Here is a 19,786-nt window from a genome sequence, read left to right as displayed (position 1 = left end):
AAAGGGGAAAGCAGCCTATGGTCATCTGGGACTATGGCGACTTTACTTGCCTGTGATCTTAATTGGATCAGCCGTGATCTTATTAAATGGCGGCGCAGGGTCAAGGGGCTGAATGGCCTACTTCTGCTCTTTGTTTGTATGTTAATTCATTCTGGGCTAAAGGGTGAAAAATAAACACTCCAAGTCAAGGTTTGCTCATTCAGAGAAACAGGCGGTAGTGTTTTGGCATCCTTTAGTTAAAATGCAGAGACAAGTGCCTGCTAACTGCGGAGGATTTGAATGCTGACAGGATTGTAGTGATCCAATGGCCCTTCTGTTACAGGGCAGCTGTTCCTCACAGTCCCAGTTTGTTGCCCATTAAGCGTTGGACTTCTGTGATGAAGGGTTAAAAGACAGCTTGGAGCCAACTGACTGTTGTTGGGGAAGCATAATCTGAGGTTGTTTGAGGAAGTGATCTGCGTAGAAGACTGTGCACAGTTGGGACCTGTGGCATTATATGAAAGATGGGGCTGCTATGAGCTGCATGAGCAGTGACAGTGTTGGAGCTGCAGGAGTACAAGACTGACTTAATGTGAAGTGACAAGAACCTTTTGGATGACATTTGCTGGCTTTATATCAAAGCTGATTATGTTTTTTTTTAAATTACCACATAATTGTCCTTGATCAGTAACCAGCCTACGTTCAGTGAATACCATTTACAATGGAACTGCTGAGAGACAATTTCAATTCATCAGTTCACCATTAAGGTAAACTTTACTGATATCAAAACAGAAAATGCTGGAAGCAGTCATTGGCCATGTAATCGGACTGCTTAGCACTCTGATACCAGTGCTACAGAAGCCCTGAATAGGAATAATGATAGCCAGTGCTCTCAGAAGGGTTGTGAGATACCCAATGTTGCAGGGAAACATTGGCTTTATGCATATCACCCTGTGGACCCTACGAAACACAGCCATGGACAACTAACGAGGGGCGGGACAGCATAAAACCAGTGAAGAGTCACAAAGCAGCTTATAAGAGCTACTAAAAGGGATAATGAAAGGAAACTTGCAAGGGACATCAAAATCAATAATGCAAGGGTACATTAACTATCAGACCACATGGGGACTATGCACAAGACATTGTGGCCGGGATTCTCCAATTCCGCGGGCAAATCCTGACGCTGGCGTGAAAAGCGGTGTGAGCCACTCCGGCGTCAACAGGCCTCCACGTCGAGGTATTCACCCCTTCCTAGGGGGTTAGTAGGGCGCCGGAGTGGTGTCTGCAGCTCCGGCACCAGAAAGCCAGCGCGCCACGGCGGGCGTGAGTCCGCGCATGCACGCCACAACCGGCGCGAGTTCGTGCTTGTGCGACACGGACGGCGTGATTCCGCGCATGCGTGTGGGTTCTTGCCTCTGCGCGCGTGCCCGGGCAATATGGCGGAGCCCAACAAAGGCCCGGTGCGGAGGAACATAGGCCCACGGAACTAGTTCGCCCGCCGATCGGTAGGCCCCGATCGCAGGCCAGGCCACCATGGAGGCCCCCCCAGCTCATCTTGAGGCAATCACCCGTCCCTGAAATCTTTGAAGAACAAAGAAGAACCAGAGATTGGCGTTCTTGGTGACAAGTGATACACCTGGCTCATAGCCTCTTCTCTGCCACCTGACTGCTTGAGGATAACATGCCGACAGCATCATCGAGCAAACCATCGGGATCCTGAAACAATGGTCCTGCTGCCTGGACCACTCGGGAGAGCTGGCCAGATCTCACCATGGTGGGTGTTCAAATCGAAGGTGGTCTGCTGCTTTCTCCACAAACTCTATTATGAGGGTGCAGCCTTTGCCAGCAAGTATTCAGAGCCCAGCTGGGGAGTGGGAGGAAGAGGCCCCTCAGTATGAATGCCGGCAGACTGGATGGACTTACTGACAGGCAACAGCAGGGACACGAACAGATCCTCCTGAGAGAGGACAACAGATCCCTGCTCCACCTTGCCACCGTTACTACCCCAGTACTGCACATCTACGATCCTCGCAATCTAATGAAGGGCAGATTTCCCCTATAAGAACAGAGAGGGCCACAGCCATGATGGCAATAGACTGAGCCTGCATGGTACCCAGCTGGGCATGCATGACAACAAGCAGGGATCACTTGACCTCAATCTGTGATTTAACTACAGTGCTGAGACGTGGGTGATTTCTGCCAGTGGTGCAGTAGATCTGAGACTGCGTCACGGGTGATACCTCAAGTGCTACCATGGATCTGGCCACCAGTTCCACTCTGAAACGGATGGGTTCCAAACTCTGTGCCAGGCTCAGCCAGGTGTCCTTGTCTAAGGAAGGATACATTTCTCATAGCAGAAGTGCAACGTAGATTCACCAGAATAATCTCTGGGATGACGAGATTATCTCATGAGGCATGATTGAGGAAACTGGGTCTGAATTCTCGGGAGTTTAGAAGAATGAAAAGTGATCTCATTGAAACTTTTTTTTTTCTTTTTCAAGTTTTTTTCCAATTAAGGGGCAATTTATCGTGACCAATCCACCTATCCTGCACATCTTTAGGTTGTGGGGGTGAAACCCATGCAGGCATGGGGAGAATGTGCAAACTCCATGCGGACAGTGACCCAGGGCCGGGACCGAACCTGGGCCCTCGGCGCCGTGAGGCAGCAGTGCTAGCCACTGCGCCACCATGCTGCCCCCAATCTCATTGAAACTTACAGAGTCTTTACAGGGTAGATGTGGATAGGATGCTTCCCCTGGTTGGTGAGGCTAGAACCAAACAGCAGAGTAAGGGGCAGACCATTGAAAACTGAGATAAGAGGAATTTATAATAATAATAATCTACCGTCACAAGTAGGCTTACATTAACACTGCAATGAAGTCCCCTAGTCGCCACATTCTGGCGCCTGTAAGGGTACACGGAGGGTGAATTCAGAATGCCCAAATTACCTAACAGCATGTCTTTCGGGACTTGTGGGAGGAAACCGGAGCACCCGGAGGAAACCCACGCAGACACGGGGAGAACGTGCAGACTCCGCACAGATACCGATCCAAGCCGGGAATCGAACCTGGGACCCTGGTGCAGTGAAGCAACAGTGCTAACCACTATGCTACCATGCCACCCATATTTCTTCACGCAGGATGACAGATGTTTGGAATTTTCAACCCCAGAGGGCTGTGGAGGCATTGAGTATGTTCAAGGCTGAAATTGATCGATTTTGACGCTAATAACATCAAGGGCTATAGGGATATTGGGGGAAAGGTGTAAGAGGTAGATGATCAGCTATGATCTGTTTGAATGGCATAATTGACTGAACTACCTATTCCTGCTCCAATATTCCTGTAAAATCTGCAGCATCAGTGAAGAAATAGAGTTAATGGGTGCAATCTAACCGAAATGCAACAGTGTCTCGTGTCGAGCGGGTTTAGCCAGTCTTTCGCGACACTCGTAGCCCCACATTTCCATTAAACAGGGAGTTCCAGGATTTTGACCCAGAAACAATGAAGAAATGGTGACATATGTCCATGTTGGGATGGTGTATGACTTGGAGGAGAAGGTAAAGCTGATGGTGGTTCAATGTAGCTGCTGTGCGTGTCCTTCTAGTTGGTGGAGACCACAGCTTTGAGATGCACTGCGTGGTTCCAACTCCATCCACAAGTTTGCTGACGATTCTACCATAGTGGGCCGGATCTCGAATAACGACGAGTCAGAATACAGGAGGGAGATAGAGAACCTAATGGAGTGGTGCAACGACAATAATCTATCCCTCAACGCCAGCAAAACTAAAGAGCTGGTTATTGACTTTAGGAAGCAAAGTACTGTACACACCCCTGTCTGCATCAACGGGGCTGAGGTGGGGATGGTGAGCAGTTTCAAATTCCTAGGTGTGCACATCACCAAAAATCTGTTCTGGTCCACCCACGTCGATGCTCCCACCAAGAAAGCAGAACAGCGCCTATACTTCCTCAGGAAACTAAGGAAATTCGGCATGTCCACATTAACCCTTACCAACTTTTACAGATGCACCACAGAAAGCATCCTTTCGGGCTGCATCACAGTCTGGTATGGCAACTGCTCGGCCCGAGACCGTAATAAACTTCAGAGAGTTGTGAACACAGCCCAGTCCATCACACGAACCTGCCTCCCATCCATTGACTCTGTCTATACCTCCTGCTGCCTGGGGAAAGCGGGCAGCATAATCAAAGACCCCTCCCACCCGGCTTACTCACTCTTCCAACTTCTTCCATCGGGCAGGAAAAACAAAAGTCTGAGAACACGCACGAACAGACTCAAAAATAGCTACTTCCCCACTGTTACCAGATCCTCAATGACCCTCTTATGGACTGACCCCATTAACACTACACCCTGTACGCTTCACCTGATACCGGAGTCTATGTATTTACATTGTGTACCTTGTGTTGCCCTATTATGTATTTTCTTTTTATTTTATTTTATTTTCATGTACTAAATGATCTGTTTGAGCTGCTCGCAGAAAAATACTTTTCACTGTACCTCGGTACACGTGACAATAAACAAATCTGAAATCCGAAGAAGCTTGACAGTGTGCTGTAGCACATCGGGGCAGCACTGTGGGGCAGCACAGTGGCACAGTAGGTAGCACTGCTGCCTCACAGCCCCTCGGTCCCGGGTTCAATTCCTGCCTCGGGTGACTGTGTGGGGTTTGCACTTTCGCTCCGTGTCTGTGTGGAATTCCTCCGGGTGCTCCGGTTTCCTCCCACAGTCCAAAGATGTGCAGGTTAAGTGGATTGGCCATGCTAAATTGCCCCTTAGTGTCCAAAAAGGTTAGGTTTATGGGGATAGGGTGGAAGTGTGGGCTTAACTAGGGTGCTCTTACCCAGGGGCTGGTTTAAGCAGTTGAAATAAATGGACTGCCCTTGATTTTTATATTGAATTGTGCATTTATTTATCACTTGTGAGAATAATAATAATAATCTTTATTAGTGTCACAAGTAGGCTTACATTAACACTGCAATGAAGTTACTGTGAAAAGCCCCTAGTCGCCACACTCCAGCGCCTGTTCGGGTACACTGAGGGAGAATTCAGAATGTCCAAATTACCTAACAGCACGTCTTTCAGGACTTGTGGGAGGAAAACCGGAGCACCCGGAGGAAACCCACGCAGACACAGGGAGAACGTGCAGACTCCGCACAGACAGTGACCCAAGCCGGGAATTGAACCTGGGACCCTGGCGCTGTGAAGCAACAGTGCTAACCACTGTGCTACCGTGCCGCACTCAAACGAGCGCAGCCGAAACTTGGGATGATGTTGAAGGAACTATTCAGGAGAGTCAAGAAGATGATTTGGAGAGGTTACTTTGCATTGCAAGAGGTGGGAAGGCCTCTTTTTGGAAGGTGTTTGGGATTAATGCTTAGCTTGCTAGTTTCCCTGCTAGCAGCAACTAACTCGTTGTTCTAATTTTCACCCTTCTGGGTTATTATGGATTTGGGATCCTTATTTTGTGTGAAAGTTCCTTGGTGAGACTTCAGGTAATTCATGGACTGGCACCAGAATAAAAGTGCCCATACAATTTATCAATGATTGTAAAAGCCCAGCTGGTAAATGAGTGTCCTTCACGGAAGGGGACCTACCACCTCTGCCCAGTCTAGCCTATACATAATTTGAGTCCCACATGACGTGATTGACTCTTAATGTCTGCTGAAGTGGTCTAGTCAGCCGCTGTGTTGCTCAGAATAAATGGCAGGGACACTGGGACTGAACAATAAATATGGCCATGGTAGGATTCCCAGCTTGGGTCACTGTGCGGAGTCTGCACGTTCTCCCCGTGTCTGTGTGGGTTTCCTCCGGGTGCTCCGGTTTCCTCCCAGAAGTCCCGAAAGACGTGCTGTTAGGTAATTTGGACATTCTGAATTCTCCCTCCGTGTACCCGAACAGGCGCCGGAGTGTGGCGACTAGGGGCTTTTCACAGTAACTTCATTGCAGTGTTAATCTGAGCCTACTTCATCGAATCATAGAATTTACAGTGCAGAAGGAGGCCATTCGGCCCATCGTATCTGCACCAGCCCTTGGAAAGAGCACCCCACTTAAGCCCACACCTCCACCTTGTCCCCGTAACCCCACCTAACCTTTGATTTTGACATTAAGGGCAATTTATCATGGCCAATCCACCTAACCGGCACACCTTTGGACTGTGGGAGGAAACCGGAGCACCCGGAGGAAACCCACGTAGACACGGGGAGAACGTGCAGACTCTGCACAGATAGTGACCCAAGCCTGGAATCGAACCTGGGACCCTGGAACTGTGAAGCAACAGTGCTAACCACTGTGCTACCCTACTTGTGGCAATAAAGATTATTATTATTACTCACATCTTCAGAACAAGTAAAACGTGACAATCACTTCTGCTGACACTAACAATCTCAGCACGGCCAATCCATGAAATTGGATTGTATTTTTCACTGTGTGATAACAACAGGTTAAAATACACTGCTCCACACTCTTGACATGACTGCTGACTAGTTCGGCAGCCTTCCAGTCAAGAGGTTCAGGGTAATTTCACATTTCCCATAGGTTTTGTTAAATCTTTCATTAATACCCATTCCAGTTTATTGGACATGATGAAAAAAAAGGAGTCTATGTATCATATATTTCCACAGATTAATCTTAGACCTTCTTGCTAGCAAGATTTACTAGCAAGGGAATAAATCACTCATCAGACTCTGACAGCCTCACACACTAATCATTCCTTTTCCTACAGGTTGTACAGTGAGAATATGTGTCACTATGACCAGACACTGATAAATGCGCCACGACTTTTTCTTGCTAATTTGACTTGTGACTTTTGCTGACGAATGAAACTTTCTTTCTTGCAAACCTTGGCCGATTCTTGACGTGATGTTTCATCAATTAGTCCACTTCTCGATTAGACATGTTTGGAATAGACAAGCTGAGTGATTTATTTCGGGGGGGAGTGAGTTATTTTTTATTAAAAAATTGCTTTTCTAACTAATGTTGCATTATCGTGCGATTACTGTGTCAATCAGAGTAGTGCGCCAGGAAGTTCTTCCCACTAAATATTGGCGACCTTAGCTTGCAGTTGATTGGGAAAATTTCACTGATAAAATGATGCTCATCAGTTACAGACTACATAGAAACGCACACCTCCAGCTCAGCAATTTCATAATGACGTGACCATATCTGGAAGAGGCAACAATGGAGTAGGGTTTCATTTTGGTCGGATCTATTTGAGATAATAGCCATAAATTTGTGATGTTCACCTTGTGCCCATGCACTCCCATAGTTTGGACAGTGCTGCTTTTTGCGATAGAAGTGTAATCTATTTTGAGAAGGTGAAAGGCACAAGAGAATCTTGCCTAGAGATCTGGCTCTCTTACGGTTTGCTCGCTGGAAGGGCTGCAATTTGTCATGGAAAGAAAAATTGGGATTGTGGCAAAAAAGATGCCTGATTGTTCGCAGGGGCCATGTAGTCAGGGCTGCTTCACTTTGATGGTGGCATCAAAGGAGGATAGTTCGGTTTGAGCTTGAAATAGCCTCAACTAAAATCAGAAGCACCATGGGGCAGAGAGGGAGGTCATCGACCAAACCAATTCAGTCACTCAGCTGCTTCGTGTCTTGTTGGAAATGAAGAATTGTGGTGCTATCAGTTGGAAGATTAATGTAACTGCGCTTCATCTTTCTCACACCTTTGGGTCCCTCGACCATGACAGAAACCTAAATTGGAAATTCCCACTGAGTTCGGGGGTGTCATTTAAAGCATTGCACACAACCATTGTTCTTTTGTTGAAGAGAATTTGGCATGATTATCGTGGAGGTAGAGGTGATAGCAGAGGACCCCACAACTAGAAGCTGATATGGTCAACCCCAAATGCTCCTCTCTTTTCAGAGGCTTCTTAGTGGGATCACCAGCTGTCGATGCAGATTTGCGAGAGAGAGAGAGAGAGAGAGAGAGAGAGAGAAACTGAGTGGTGGGGAGGGGGGGTAGTTTCCTTGCTCCCCATGGCGTGTTCCTCAGTGGCAGGAGGCGGCCCACTGCTATCAATGGGATTTCCTATTGACTCCACCCCCCACCACTGGAAAACCTGTGACTGGAGTTCACCGTCGGCAGGACCAGATGATCCGGAAAATTCCAGCCTGAGTCTTACAAACTGTTAAATAGTTTCCGATATGTTTAGTGAACGTCCTTGTTGATGTAGCTGATTGCCGCATAATGGCTACTGATGTGCATAGAATAATACAGCACAGAAGAAAGTCCATCGGCCCACCATGAGTGTCTTTAAGACAGAGATAGATAGGTTCTTGATTAATAAGGGGGTCGGAGTTACGGCGAGAAGGCAGGAGAATGGGGGTGAGAAACTTATCAGCCATGATTGAATGGTGGAACAGACCCGATGGGCCAAATGGCCTAATTCTGTTCTTCTATCTTATTGCCTTATGCCTGTTCGAGCTCTTTGAAAGAATTGTCCAATTAATTCCACTCCACTGCCCTTTATAGCTGTTCAAACATGTCCTTTTCAAGCAATTTAGAAAATTACAATTGAATCTGCTTCCAGCACTCGTTCAAACAATGGCTTACAAAGTGTAACAACTCACTGCATTAAAATAAATTCTGATTCTTTTGGCTGTGTGCTCTAGTTACTGACACTGCAGCAACTGGAAGCAGTTTTCTCCTTATTTGCTCTATTTAACCCTTCATAGTTTTTAGCGCCTTTATTAAATTTCCCCTTAACCTTCTCTTCCCTATAACGAGAACAATCCCATGTTCTCTAGTGTCTCCATGTAATTGAAGTGTTGCAACTCACCAAGGCTCCTTCGATATCACCTTCCAAATCCGTGACCTCCCAACACTTAGAAGGGCATGATACATGGGAACACGACCACCTGCAAGAGCCCCCCCCCCCACCCCCCAAGTCACTCGTCATCCTGACTGGCAAATATATCGGTTGTTCCTTCACTGTCGCTGGGTCAAAATCCTGGAACTCCCTCCCTAACAGCGCTATCGGTGTACCTACACCACATGTACTGCAGCAGTTCAAACTGAAAGCAGGGAGGGCGACTGTGATATAATTGAACAGATAGGCATCGAGAAGGTGGAGGTGTTAGTGGTTTTAGCGGACTTAAATGTGGATAAAACCCCAGGCCCAGATACTCCTGTGTGAGGCAAGGGAGGAGATTGCAGTGGTTCTGCCGCTAGAATCTCTGGCCGCAGGAGAATGCCAGAGGACTGGAGGGCAGCTAATGTGATGCCATTATTCAACAAGAAAAGTAGGGAAAAACCAGGTAACTACAGGCCAATGAGTAGGGAAACTATTGGAAAAGATTCTGAGAGACAGAATTAATCTTCACTTGGGGAGGCAAGGGTTAATCAACGATAGTCAGCATGGCTTTATAAGAGGGAGATTATCTCTAACCGAGGCTCAAAAAAGCGGTGACGTGCTGGTGAATAGTGGGGTGGATTTCAGCGCTGCAGCCACAGAGGAATAGCCCGCCAAACGTACCCAAAAGCGAACTTTAACTTTTGTCCGCTGAATCGCACCCAACAACTCAGTACATGGAAAGTCTTGGCACACAGGCCTGACTTTGCTTGTTGGCAAGTCCCTGGATATTCAGCACTTGGACAGAGAAGGGGTTTTAGAAACTCTCAACCGGACTTATGGAACTGTTGATTCTTTTTTTATCTACTATGTACGTACTGTGTCTGTTCTCTCGGCCGCAGAAAAATGCTTTTCACTGTACTTCGGTACATGTGACAATAAATCAAATCAAATCAAATCAGAAGGTCATATTTTGCCAAACCGGCTGGATTGTTTGAAGCAATGAAGACGTTGTTGGAAGAAAACACTTTTATTACATTGTATAACTGGGTTTTCAAATAAATCTTTCAACAAGGTGCCAGATAATAGTCTACTTAAGAAAACACCTGCCGGATTGGCTGACAGATTTTGGGTTGCAGAAAAAAACTGGTTGCGCACTCATGGGGTTAGCTATACTTTATAACAAAGACGTCTGGTTGGTGTGCTGAAAATCCAAATGGCACTTTGATTTTCCTTTTGTTTAGATTAAGATTCTGACAATTGAGAAGTGTAAAAATGGTGACATTTGAAAGAACTGCACACAATTCCAAATGTGTTGCCAAAAGTTTTGATTAGTGTGGTGATATGAGTGGGAGCACCGAGGCGGGGTATAAGTACCCAGGTTTCCCGGCGGTAGGCCTTTCTCTGTAGACGACCACCGGGCTAACAACTAGCTGATTAAAGCCACAGTTTGGATCTTCATCATGTCTCGCGTCCAATTGATGGTACATCAATTAGAATAATCCAATAGACAATCATTGGGTTTGAAACCCCTATTTGCTGCGAGGCACTTTTAAAAAATGTAACATTTACCCCGCCAACACCTGATTGTATGCTGCCTTTTATAGAGAATTATTTTGACATAAAGATTTTATTCCCTGGTTGGGAAATCCAGAAAAATTGCATAATCTTAAAATTATTGTTTAGGTAATTTTAATGTTAAATCGGGAAGCACCTTTCACAGCAAGGTGCTTGATCGTGGGATGTGGGCGTTGCTGGCTGAGCCAGTATTTATTGCCCCCCCCCCCCCCCCCCCCCCCCCCGAGTGCAGTTAAGAGTTAACCGCATTGCTGTGGATCTGGACCAGATAAGGACGATATATTTCCTTCCCTAACGGACATTGTGATGGCAGCACAGTGGGTAGCACAGTTGCTTCTCAGCGCCAGAGTCCCAGGTTCGATTCCCGGCTTGGGTCACTGTCTGTACGGAGTCTGCACATCCTCCCCGTGTCTGCGTGGGTTCCCTCCGGGCGCTCCGGTTTCCTCCCACAGTCCACAGATGTGCTGTTAGGTGAATTGGACATTCTGAATTCTCCCTTTGTGTACCCGAACAGGCGCCGGAATGTGGCGACTGGGGGCTTTTCACAGTAACTTCATTGCAGTGTTAATGTAAGCCTACTTGTGACAATAAAGATTATTATTAAAAATAATTATTAAACAACAATGGTTTCATCATTAGACTTTCACCATCTGCTGTGGTGGGATTTGAGCCCAGTCCCCTGAGCATTACCCTGGGTCTCTGGAATATTAGTCCAGCGACAGTACCACTATGCCACTGCCTCAAAGGCAGGTGAATATTGAAGTGTAGTTCAGCCATGACCTAGTTGAATGGTGGAGCAGGCTTGAGGGGCTGACCAGCCCATTTCTGTTCCTATAACTAGGATAATCACACCCCTGTTTGCTGAGTTACTAATTTTGTTTCATATTGGTTAGAGGATTGTGTCTCTTCTTCATTTAGGTAAACTGCTTTTACCTTGTGCGTCATCTCATGTTAGCACCACCATACCCTACGGTGTGGGTCTGATGTAAAATGGCTCCACTGCTTGCATTGAATCTGGTGGGTGAGCAAGAAAGGAAAAGAGACTGGGAGCCTCTGACATTAACATAGTTCGAAAGTAATATGAAAACAACACAGCTCCATCACATATTTCCAGACATATTGCAAGTGCCAAGAGCAAACAGCTATTGTTGCACCTTTTCATAAATAAACTTATTAATATATTTTAATCACCGTGAATTCATTCGTTGAATCAAAATCCAGCTGGTAGCTGTTTTTAATTGACTTCCCTTGTTAAAGCCACAGCTTATACTGGTACCTGCACATGTGACTATTTACGTATTAAATTGTTGGCCGATTTCGAGTGTGAGTTGGCAGTGATGCTGCAGAGTCCTCTCGGGAATCTGCTGTGCAAGTTGTGCCATTTTTACTCCATAATCAAGAATGAAAGTCACACCTGCTGAATTGCTCACCAGAGCAGGCACCTTCTGCGATTTCCTCGGCACAGTTATTACAGTACCTGTGAAATGTTGACCCACACTCGCTAAGATATGCCAAGTATGCCGATGAACCCACCCAAATATACCAGACCCTTAACCAGCAATACATTCCCACAGAACAAGTTGTATGTATGCAATTCTTTGTTTCTATATTTTCAATTGGGAAAGTTATTCAAAGAGCAAGACCCATTTAGTGGGCATTGGCAGTGTTGAGAATAGTAGGAGGGGGGATTAGATGAATTCAGCAGTCATGGTGATGCTGAGCCTGTATTTATAATTTCTGTAGGTTGTATTCGCAGGGTAAGGAGATTTTGGGAAAGGATTAGTCAATTACGATGAGTAGGAGACTTTGCAGTCAGCACAGGCAGTATGAAGCACTGACAATATTCCACTCTTGAATGAACTTGGACTTTATAAGGTGAAGAGTATGACATCTGGGGGGCGATTCTCCAATATGGAGCCCAAGTGTTCACGCCGTTGTGAACGCCGTCGCGTTTCACGATGGCGCGAACCGGGCCCGGGTACGACCGTTTCTGGCCTCCACAGGGGGCCAGCATGGCACTGGAGCGGTTCATGCCGCTCCAGCCTCCTTTCGCGGCACCAAATGGGCACGACGCCAACCCGCGCATGCACAGTTGGGCCGCGCCAACCTGCGTATGCGTGGGGGACTTCTTTAGCGCGCTGGCCCCGACCAACATGGCGTCGGTGTTCAGGGACCGGCCGCGCCATAAAGTAGGCCTGTGGGGGGAGAGGCCGGATCGTGGGCCAGAACCCATCGGACGCCCCCCCTGACCGTTCACGCATAGTTCCCACCGGCAGCAACCGGGGGTGAACCGCGCCGGCGGGACTCTTTCGTATCGGCGCGGCTGCTCGTCCCATTTGGGCCGGAGAATAGGCGGTTGCACCGATTCCAGCGGCCCGCGGCCAGCGCCGCACCAAACGCGCCGGCGCAAATGGCACCGATTCTCCGTACCTTGGAGAATCGCGTGCCGGCGTCGGGGCATCGTGGCGTGGTTGCGGCGATTCTCCGGCCCAGAGCGGGGCTCGGAGAACCGTCCCCAAAGTACCAAACCAATACAGCCACTATCGTGCTTTGATTGAATTCTGGTGTGAATTTGTATGTTACTATGGACAGGGCTAAGCAATGTGGAAAATGTGCAGGATCATTCACAGTTCTTTTTTTTTGGCTTCAATTCTTTTTCTTCCAGGTATATGGACCAATGCTGGCACGATACATGGAACTGGAAAAGTTGGTGCGGAACAATTGCTGAATAACGAAGAACAATCTGCGGGAATCCTAGAAAGAGGCCATTCATCCTGTCACGCTTGTGCTAACTCTTTGAAAGAGTTGTTCAATTTAGACCACCTCACAGTTTTTATTTTCTTTATTCTATCATGGGATGTGTCGCTTGCTGGGCTCGCATTTGTAGCCCATCCCTAATTGCTCTTTAACTGAGTGGGTTTGCTGGACCATTTCAGAGGGTAGCTGAGAGTCAACCACATTGCTGTGGGTCTGGCGTCACGTGTAGGCCAGACCAGGGTAAGGATGGCCGGTTTCCTTCCCATGTTGCCATTTTATTATCAAACCACAAGCTGCGTGTATGTTTCTTGTATTGACCAAATGACCACACAACCAGGATGTTAGTTCAAAGGACAGTTTATTATTGAACACAAGACTTATCTCTCTGTGCAATGATACACGCGGCTACGTATTAAACTACATCCATCCACTAAGATTACCTTTACTTAACTTCTGGGTGACCGGCTCTGTACAGGTAGATAAGGCCTTTATCTGAATCCCCACGTGTGTCGGCTCGAAATCGTCAGGTTCGTCTCGGCTGCGGCTTGTTTCTCTCTCTCAGGTAGCGATCGTGGTCTTGAACTTGGCTTCGTTATCCTGCAATTGGTGTGGGCACAGGCCGATCCCAAAAGAGACCGATCCCTAGTGCGCAGGGCTTCTTATCCTTCTTCTCTTTCGTGCCTTTTTGGGCGGGGTTTACTCAGGGTCCAATGGATCGATAGAGTCTCAATCACTCTGATCGATACTGGCCAATTAGGGGCGGGTACCAGGCCCTACCCCACCGGAATGATAGCGTAAATCACACCCTCTGATTTAGCTTTCCTCAGAGTGCCTCATGGTCTGACCTGAAAACACAGCAGAGCATCTGGAAAGATACCCGCCCATTTTCAGTCAGAGCCTGACGCTGACAAATTATGGGAAAATTCCACCCGCTAACCCTTTCTCTCTCCACAGATACTGCCCGGCCTGCTGAGTTTATCCAGCACTTCCTGTTTTTGTTTCAGATTTCCTGCATCTGCAGTATTTTGCCATTATTTGCCTTGCATCTGTCCATTTCACCAGCCTGTGTACGTCTCCCTGAGGTCTGCTGCTATACAGCTCACTATTTGCTGCATTGTCAAGTCTTGAGTCATCTGCAAACTTAAAGATCAAACTTCAAAGCACGGTGGCACAGTGGTTAGCACTGCAGCTTAATGCGCCAGGGACCCCCTGGGTTCGATTCTGGCTTTGGGTCACTGTCTATGTGGAGTTGGCACATCCTCCCTGTGGCTGTGTGTGTTTCCTCTGGGTGCTCCGGTTTCCCCCCACAGTCCAAAGATTAGGTGGATTGACCATGGTCAATGTGCAGGGTTACGGTGATAGGGCGGGGGACTGGGCCCAAGTAGGGTGCTCCTTCGGAGGGTCGGTGCAGACTCGATGGGCTGAATGGCCTCCTTCTGCACTGTAAATTCTATGATTCTATAATACTAAATATAACTCAACTTCAGGACATCACAGCCAATTAAGTACTTCTGACGAGTAGTCACTGTTGAAACTTCCCAATCTCCCTTTAGGACCATTCACAAATAATAATAATCTTTATTGTCACAAGTAGGCTTACATTAACACTGCAATGAAGTTACTGTGAAAAGCCACTAGTTGCCACACTCCGGCTCCTGTTCGGGTACACGGAGGGAGAATTCAGAATGTCCAAATTACCTAACAGCTCATCTTTCGGGACTTGCGGGAGGAAACCGGAGCACCCAGAGGAAACCCACGCAGACACAGGGAGAACGTGCAGACTCCACACAGGTATTCTACAGATAGGGAAGTAGGGATTCTGTAGGGATTCTACAGATATTACTCTACACCCAAGTCTAAGTTACTTAGATATAATGAATTGATTGACAGGGCACTCTTTCATTATAGACAATCCAACATCAGCATATTCAAATCATAAAGTAATTTTCTGTGAATAGTATATTTTTTCCTGCAATGTCTGGGTGATTTCTCATATTTTCCTGTCTCAAGTGTAGAATAAAAGGTTTTATGATTTTACATGAAACAGTAAAGAAATCCAACTGTTACATATAGCTAAGATTGACGTAACTAATTAACACACAGGTTTGGGTCAGGAATAATTCATTGTGTGTATTCGTCTGAATGACCTGCTTCTGTACTGTTCATTCTGTGTAATTTAGTGAATCAGTGTTTTGTTCCATGCTACCCATCATTTCAGCTTTGAAATCACACCCACACACTTGGGCGTGCTAATTGAAATTTGAATTGGTACCAAATTAACTAGGCATCAGGATTATTACCGCAATAATGAAGGGAGATGTTAGATGAATTATTTTTTACAAGCCATGAAACCTGCTTAATCACAACTGACTGTGGAGCCAAAGATTTGCAGACCCTCTATCAGACTGCTGTGAAATTGCGGAAAGCTAAGTTGTGGCTCAAATATCCTTGACTTTTTTTCTGGATTTATGGGTGCGGAGCTTTCCCACATCCCAGAGAAGCCCATTGACTCAGGGGCGACACGGTAGCACTGTTTAGCACTGCTGCTTCACAGCTCCAGGGTCACAGGTTCGATTCCCGAGGGGTCACTGTCTGTGTGGAGTCTGAACGTTCTCCCCGTGCCTGCATGGGTTTCCTCCGGGGGCTCCGGTTTCCTCCCAGAAGTCCTGAAAGACGTGCTGTTAGGTAATTTGGACATTCTGAATTCTCCCTCAGTGTACCCGAACAGGTGCCGGAGTGTGGCGACTACACGCTTTTTACAGTAACTTCATTGCAGGGGCAACACAGTAGCACAGTGGTTAGCACAGTTGTTTCACAGCTCCAGGGCCCCAGGTTCGATTCCCCGCTGGGCCACTGTCTGTGCGGAATCTACACGTTCTCCCCGTGTCTGCGTGGGTTTCATCCGGGTGCTCCGGTTTCCTCCCACAGTCCAAAGATGTGCGGGTTAGGTGGATTGGCCATGCCAAATTGCCCTTAGTGTCCAAAAAAGGTTAATTGGGGTTACTGGGTTAAGGGAATGGGGTGGAGCACGTGGGGGCTTGAGTGCGGTGCTCTTTCCAAAGGCTGGCACAGACTAGATGGGCTAAATGGCCTCCTTCTGCACTGTAAATTCTATGTAATGTAAGCCTAATTGTGACAATAAAGATTATTATTATTTTCAAAGGCTTACCAGGTGCTTTGAAGTGTGTTGGGAGGTTGGGGGGGTTCATCTTGGGTATCCCATGCCTGGAATGTAGCTTGGACACACTCCCTCCCTCTCCCGCACCCCCCACCCTCGAAGGGATGGATTGTGACACAGGAATCTTTAGTGAATCCCATTAAAGGTTGGACCAGGGAAACTACTGGGTTGGGATTTTCTGGCTATTCATGCCGGCAAGATCTTACTGTCCCACCGACGGCGCATCCCCGCAGTGGTATTCCCAGCGGAAAGGGGTGCATTCACAACACTGGTACCAGAAAATGCCACCGGCGGTCACTGGTGAGCTGTCCTCTGCCCGCCGCGGCAAAACCTGCCACGGAGCTGGAGGAAAACCCCGTCTGTTCAGAGCAGAGTTTACTCGAGGGCCACAATAATACTGTCCCTTGCATTGCAATTGTGAAAGTGCATTGGGCGCAGTGATGTGAACATAAACTCTCCACGACCCATGCACACTGACAAGCAGGGCTTGCCCACCACGAGCAAGTGGTTGCCTGGATCCGCCCCAACTTTGGCCATGGGCTCTCAGGGATCATGAGCAACCAAAAACATTTTAGTTTCAAGGTAATCTCAGTTTGGAGGCTTGGGCCAGGTCCTGGATCCCTTAGTGGGGCCCACTTTTCCTATTTTGGAAATCTGTTTTCTGCAGAGGCTAGAATGCCAAGTGCAATACCGTGGGTCCCACCTGAGCCAGCCCGGTGGCAAATCCAGATATTAAACATCACCACTCCTGGCTCCAGATACCTCCCATTTCCCTCCGACACTCACACCCCTCCGCCATGATAATTACATTATAATGAGAAGACCGAGGCTCCAGCAAAAATCCCGGGAAAAGCAGAAACCTAGTGCAACCAGGCGCTTGCCTTTCAAGAACATAAGAGTAGCAGCAAGAATAGGCCATGACGGGTTGTCAGAAAAATGATCAACGTTCGCGGTTGAGATTCAGTAGGAGAGACTTTGGTGCCTCTCCAGTTTAACACAGCGCTGATGCAAGGAGGAGGAAATGGAAAATGGATTGCCAATGGATACGAAATAGAAGATGGTAAACTCCTGCTTCAATCTTGGAAAAGCTTGTCACGTGAAAAGTGATCCCGTCAGGAATGTGAGGGAAGTATTTGGGGAATTTTGTTATCGTTGGGAGCAGTATTCCAGCCTTGAATGGATTAGAGAAAGTTGTAATGTATCCGGTGTAGAAGCAGAAATGAGCTTCTTTCTGACTAGAAGAGGGTACAGTGAACTATTCACCCACATTGGGTGTCATTGTTTTGTTCAGAGGAGAATGACACTCAGATAGCCGGTGCAGAGACGTGATGGGCTGAATGGCCTCCTTCTGCGCTGTAACCATTCTGTACATATGTGAATTTATAATCCAAACTTTTTTAGAAATATCTAAGATTGGCGTGCGTAAATTGGATAGCTGCTGAAAGCGGATACGGGAATGGTGATGAAGGATTAACTTGCACCCGTTGATTGAAATTCAGACAGCACGCCAACTACGTATGGACACACTGACGGCACTGGTTATTAGCTGCATGCATCAACAAGGAGCCTGTTTTACGACTGGTCGCAGTGCTGGGAAACAGCGTGGCACAATGTGGGAGACAGCAGGCTCCAAGGTGTTCAGGTGTTCCGCTGAAGATCTTGGTGGGAAAGATGGAGCGTTTATCCTCCATCCATAGGGAGAAGGGGCCTTCTCCAGATACACACTCATTTGCAATGTATATTTCCAGTTGGGCTATTTTTTTTGCATTGTTGTGATGGTCAGTGTCAGAGGGAAGCTAAGGTGTGAGACTGTTGGTAAATGTGGGACCTGGTGCTGCACTCGAATTAGTTCTTCAGGGACAGGCTGGAAAAAAATGGGCTGTCTAGCTAGTCTCCTCCCTCTCTTTGTCCCCCTTTCCCTCCCTCTCCTGACAACATGTCCTACACTGCATGGCCTCTGCTCATTCTCCTAGTCATGCTGTACTCTAAAGGAATGTAGGTACGAGTGTACCCATTTCTAGGAGCTACTGGTTTGTGCATAAGCCAGCGGAATGCCCATCATCACTTACCACACCACTTCCTGTGGACCGTTGCATATTGTGGGTAAGAAAGGGATGGGTGGGACAGACCTACCATTCCTGCTACAGAACGAGAGCAAGGGGGTTGGCGACTCTGGAGTGAAGCACTGCACAGGGCCAACGCCACCTTCACTTTCACGAGGTTAAGCCTAATGCAGTTAAAAGTGGTACACAGAGAACATTTAACCAGAACCCGAATGAGTAGGTTCTTCCCGGAGGTGGAGGACTGTCATGGCAGTGTCTCTTTAAGAAATCTTTTTTTATCACATGGCTTCAGTGATGTCATTGTGTGGGTGGAGCTGGGCTGTGGCTCTGTGAGTTTTTACTTTTGCTTTGAGTTTGGACTGGTTTTGAACTGCACAGGATGAAAGAAGCGTCTCTCTATCTTCATTTTAAAAGCTGTTTCCAGACTGCTTGATAACTTAAAAGCGATAATTGCTTTCTGGAAGAAGTTTAAACCTGCTGTTTGAGAAGGGGAACAGAGTATCAATAACATGCCTTATACCAGTAAGAATGACGTGCGCTGGGCCACACCTTTGAAAAGGGGTTTCTGGTTTTACTTGGATTTTGTTATTGAGTTGGAACAGTTAAGGGGGAATTCATTAAGGGTTATACATAGATTACTGAAGCTGTGTGGAGTCTTTATGTTTGTAGTTGATAAAAATTCTTACTGTGTGTTTATACAAATGCTAACTAAATTTGTAGAATAAAGCTTGTTTTTTGATTAAAAGTGCCAAAGAACTCTGTTGAATAACACCTGAAAAGCAGGCTTTCCTGCTTCTAGCCAAATTCAGTAAACAGTTGTAGGTCAGGTGAACTCCATTGTGTACTTTGGAGTTTTCTAAACCCTGGCCCATAACAAGGGCACATGGGCAAACCATGCTCACATGTTCTGGTCATGCCCCAGACTTGTTAGGTTCTGGACAGCCTTCTTCGAGGTAATGTCCAAGGTGGTGGGGGTAAGGGTGGAGCCGTGCCCAAGAGTGGTAGTCTTCGGGGTATCAGAGCAGTCAAAACTCATTATGGGGAGGAAGGCCGATGCCCTTGCCTTTACCTCCCTAATCGCTGCTGGAGAATCCTGCCCGGCTGGTGATCAGCTGCAGAGAAAATCAAATTCACCATTTGGGGTCGGAAGAGGGTTTCCACAAAACGTGGGATCAATTCACCAATCTGTTCCAAGACCTGTTTGTAGCCAACATCCAATAAGCCAGAGAGAGGGGGGATCCACAGAACAACCACAGACACAAACAAAATGGGTGGGGGGGGGGGGAGTGGGAGGGGGAGGAGGGAGGGATGGAACAAAGAGGCACAACCATACCTACCACAAAACAGTACAGGTAGCACCACGCCACCCCAACAGCTCCAGCTTGGAAGATCCAACGCACAAAGAAGGCACGCCAGATAAC

The 19,786-nt window shown here is 47.3% G+C and overlaps 1 protein-coding gene across 7 annotated transcripts in view; it reads left to right on the top strand.

Annotated features, from left to right (window-relative positions):
* The window catches only part of xylb (xylulokinase homolog (H. influenzae)), a 237,329-nt gene extending 223,771 nt beyond the window's left edge, over positions 1–13,558 (top strand). For 6 of the 7 annotated variants that reach the window (XM_038798491.1, XM_038798490.1, XM_038798492.1 and 3 more), the window contains one exon: positions 13,033–13,558. In XM_038798491.1, the coding sequence (XP_038654419.1) occupies positions 13,033–13,095 (63 nt within the window). In that variant the 3' untranslated portion in view covers positions 13,096–13,558. The remainder of the gene's footprint in view (positions 1–13,032) is intronic. The other variant, XR_005460798.1, reaches the window with a different exon arrangement.
* The last annotated feature ends 6,228 nt before the right edge of the window (positions 13,559–19,786 follow it).

The sequence above is a fragment of the Scyliorhinus canicula genome, chromosome 5, assembly GCF_902713615.1.
Source record: "Scyliorhinus canicula chromosome 5, sScyCan1.1, whole genome shotgun sequence".
In the NCBI taxonomy this organism is placed as follows: Eukaryota; Metazoa; Chordata; class Chondrichthyes; order Carcharhiniformes; family Scyliorhinidae; genus Scyliorhinus; species Scyliorhinus canicula.
Note: the sequence above shows the minus strand (reverse complement) of the source record. Positions and strands in the feature narration are given on the sequence as shown.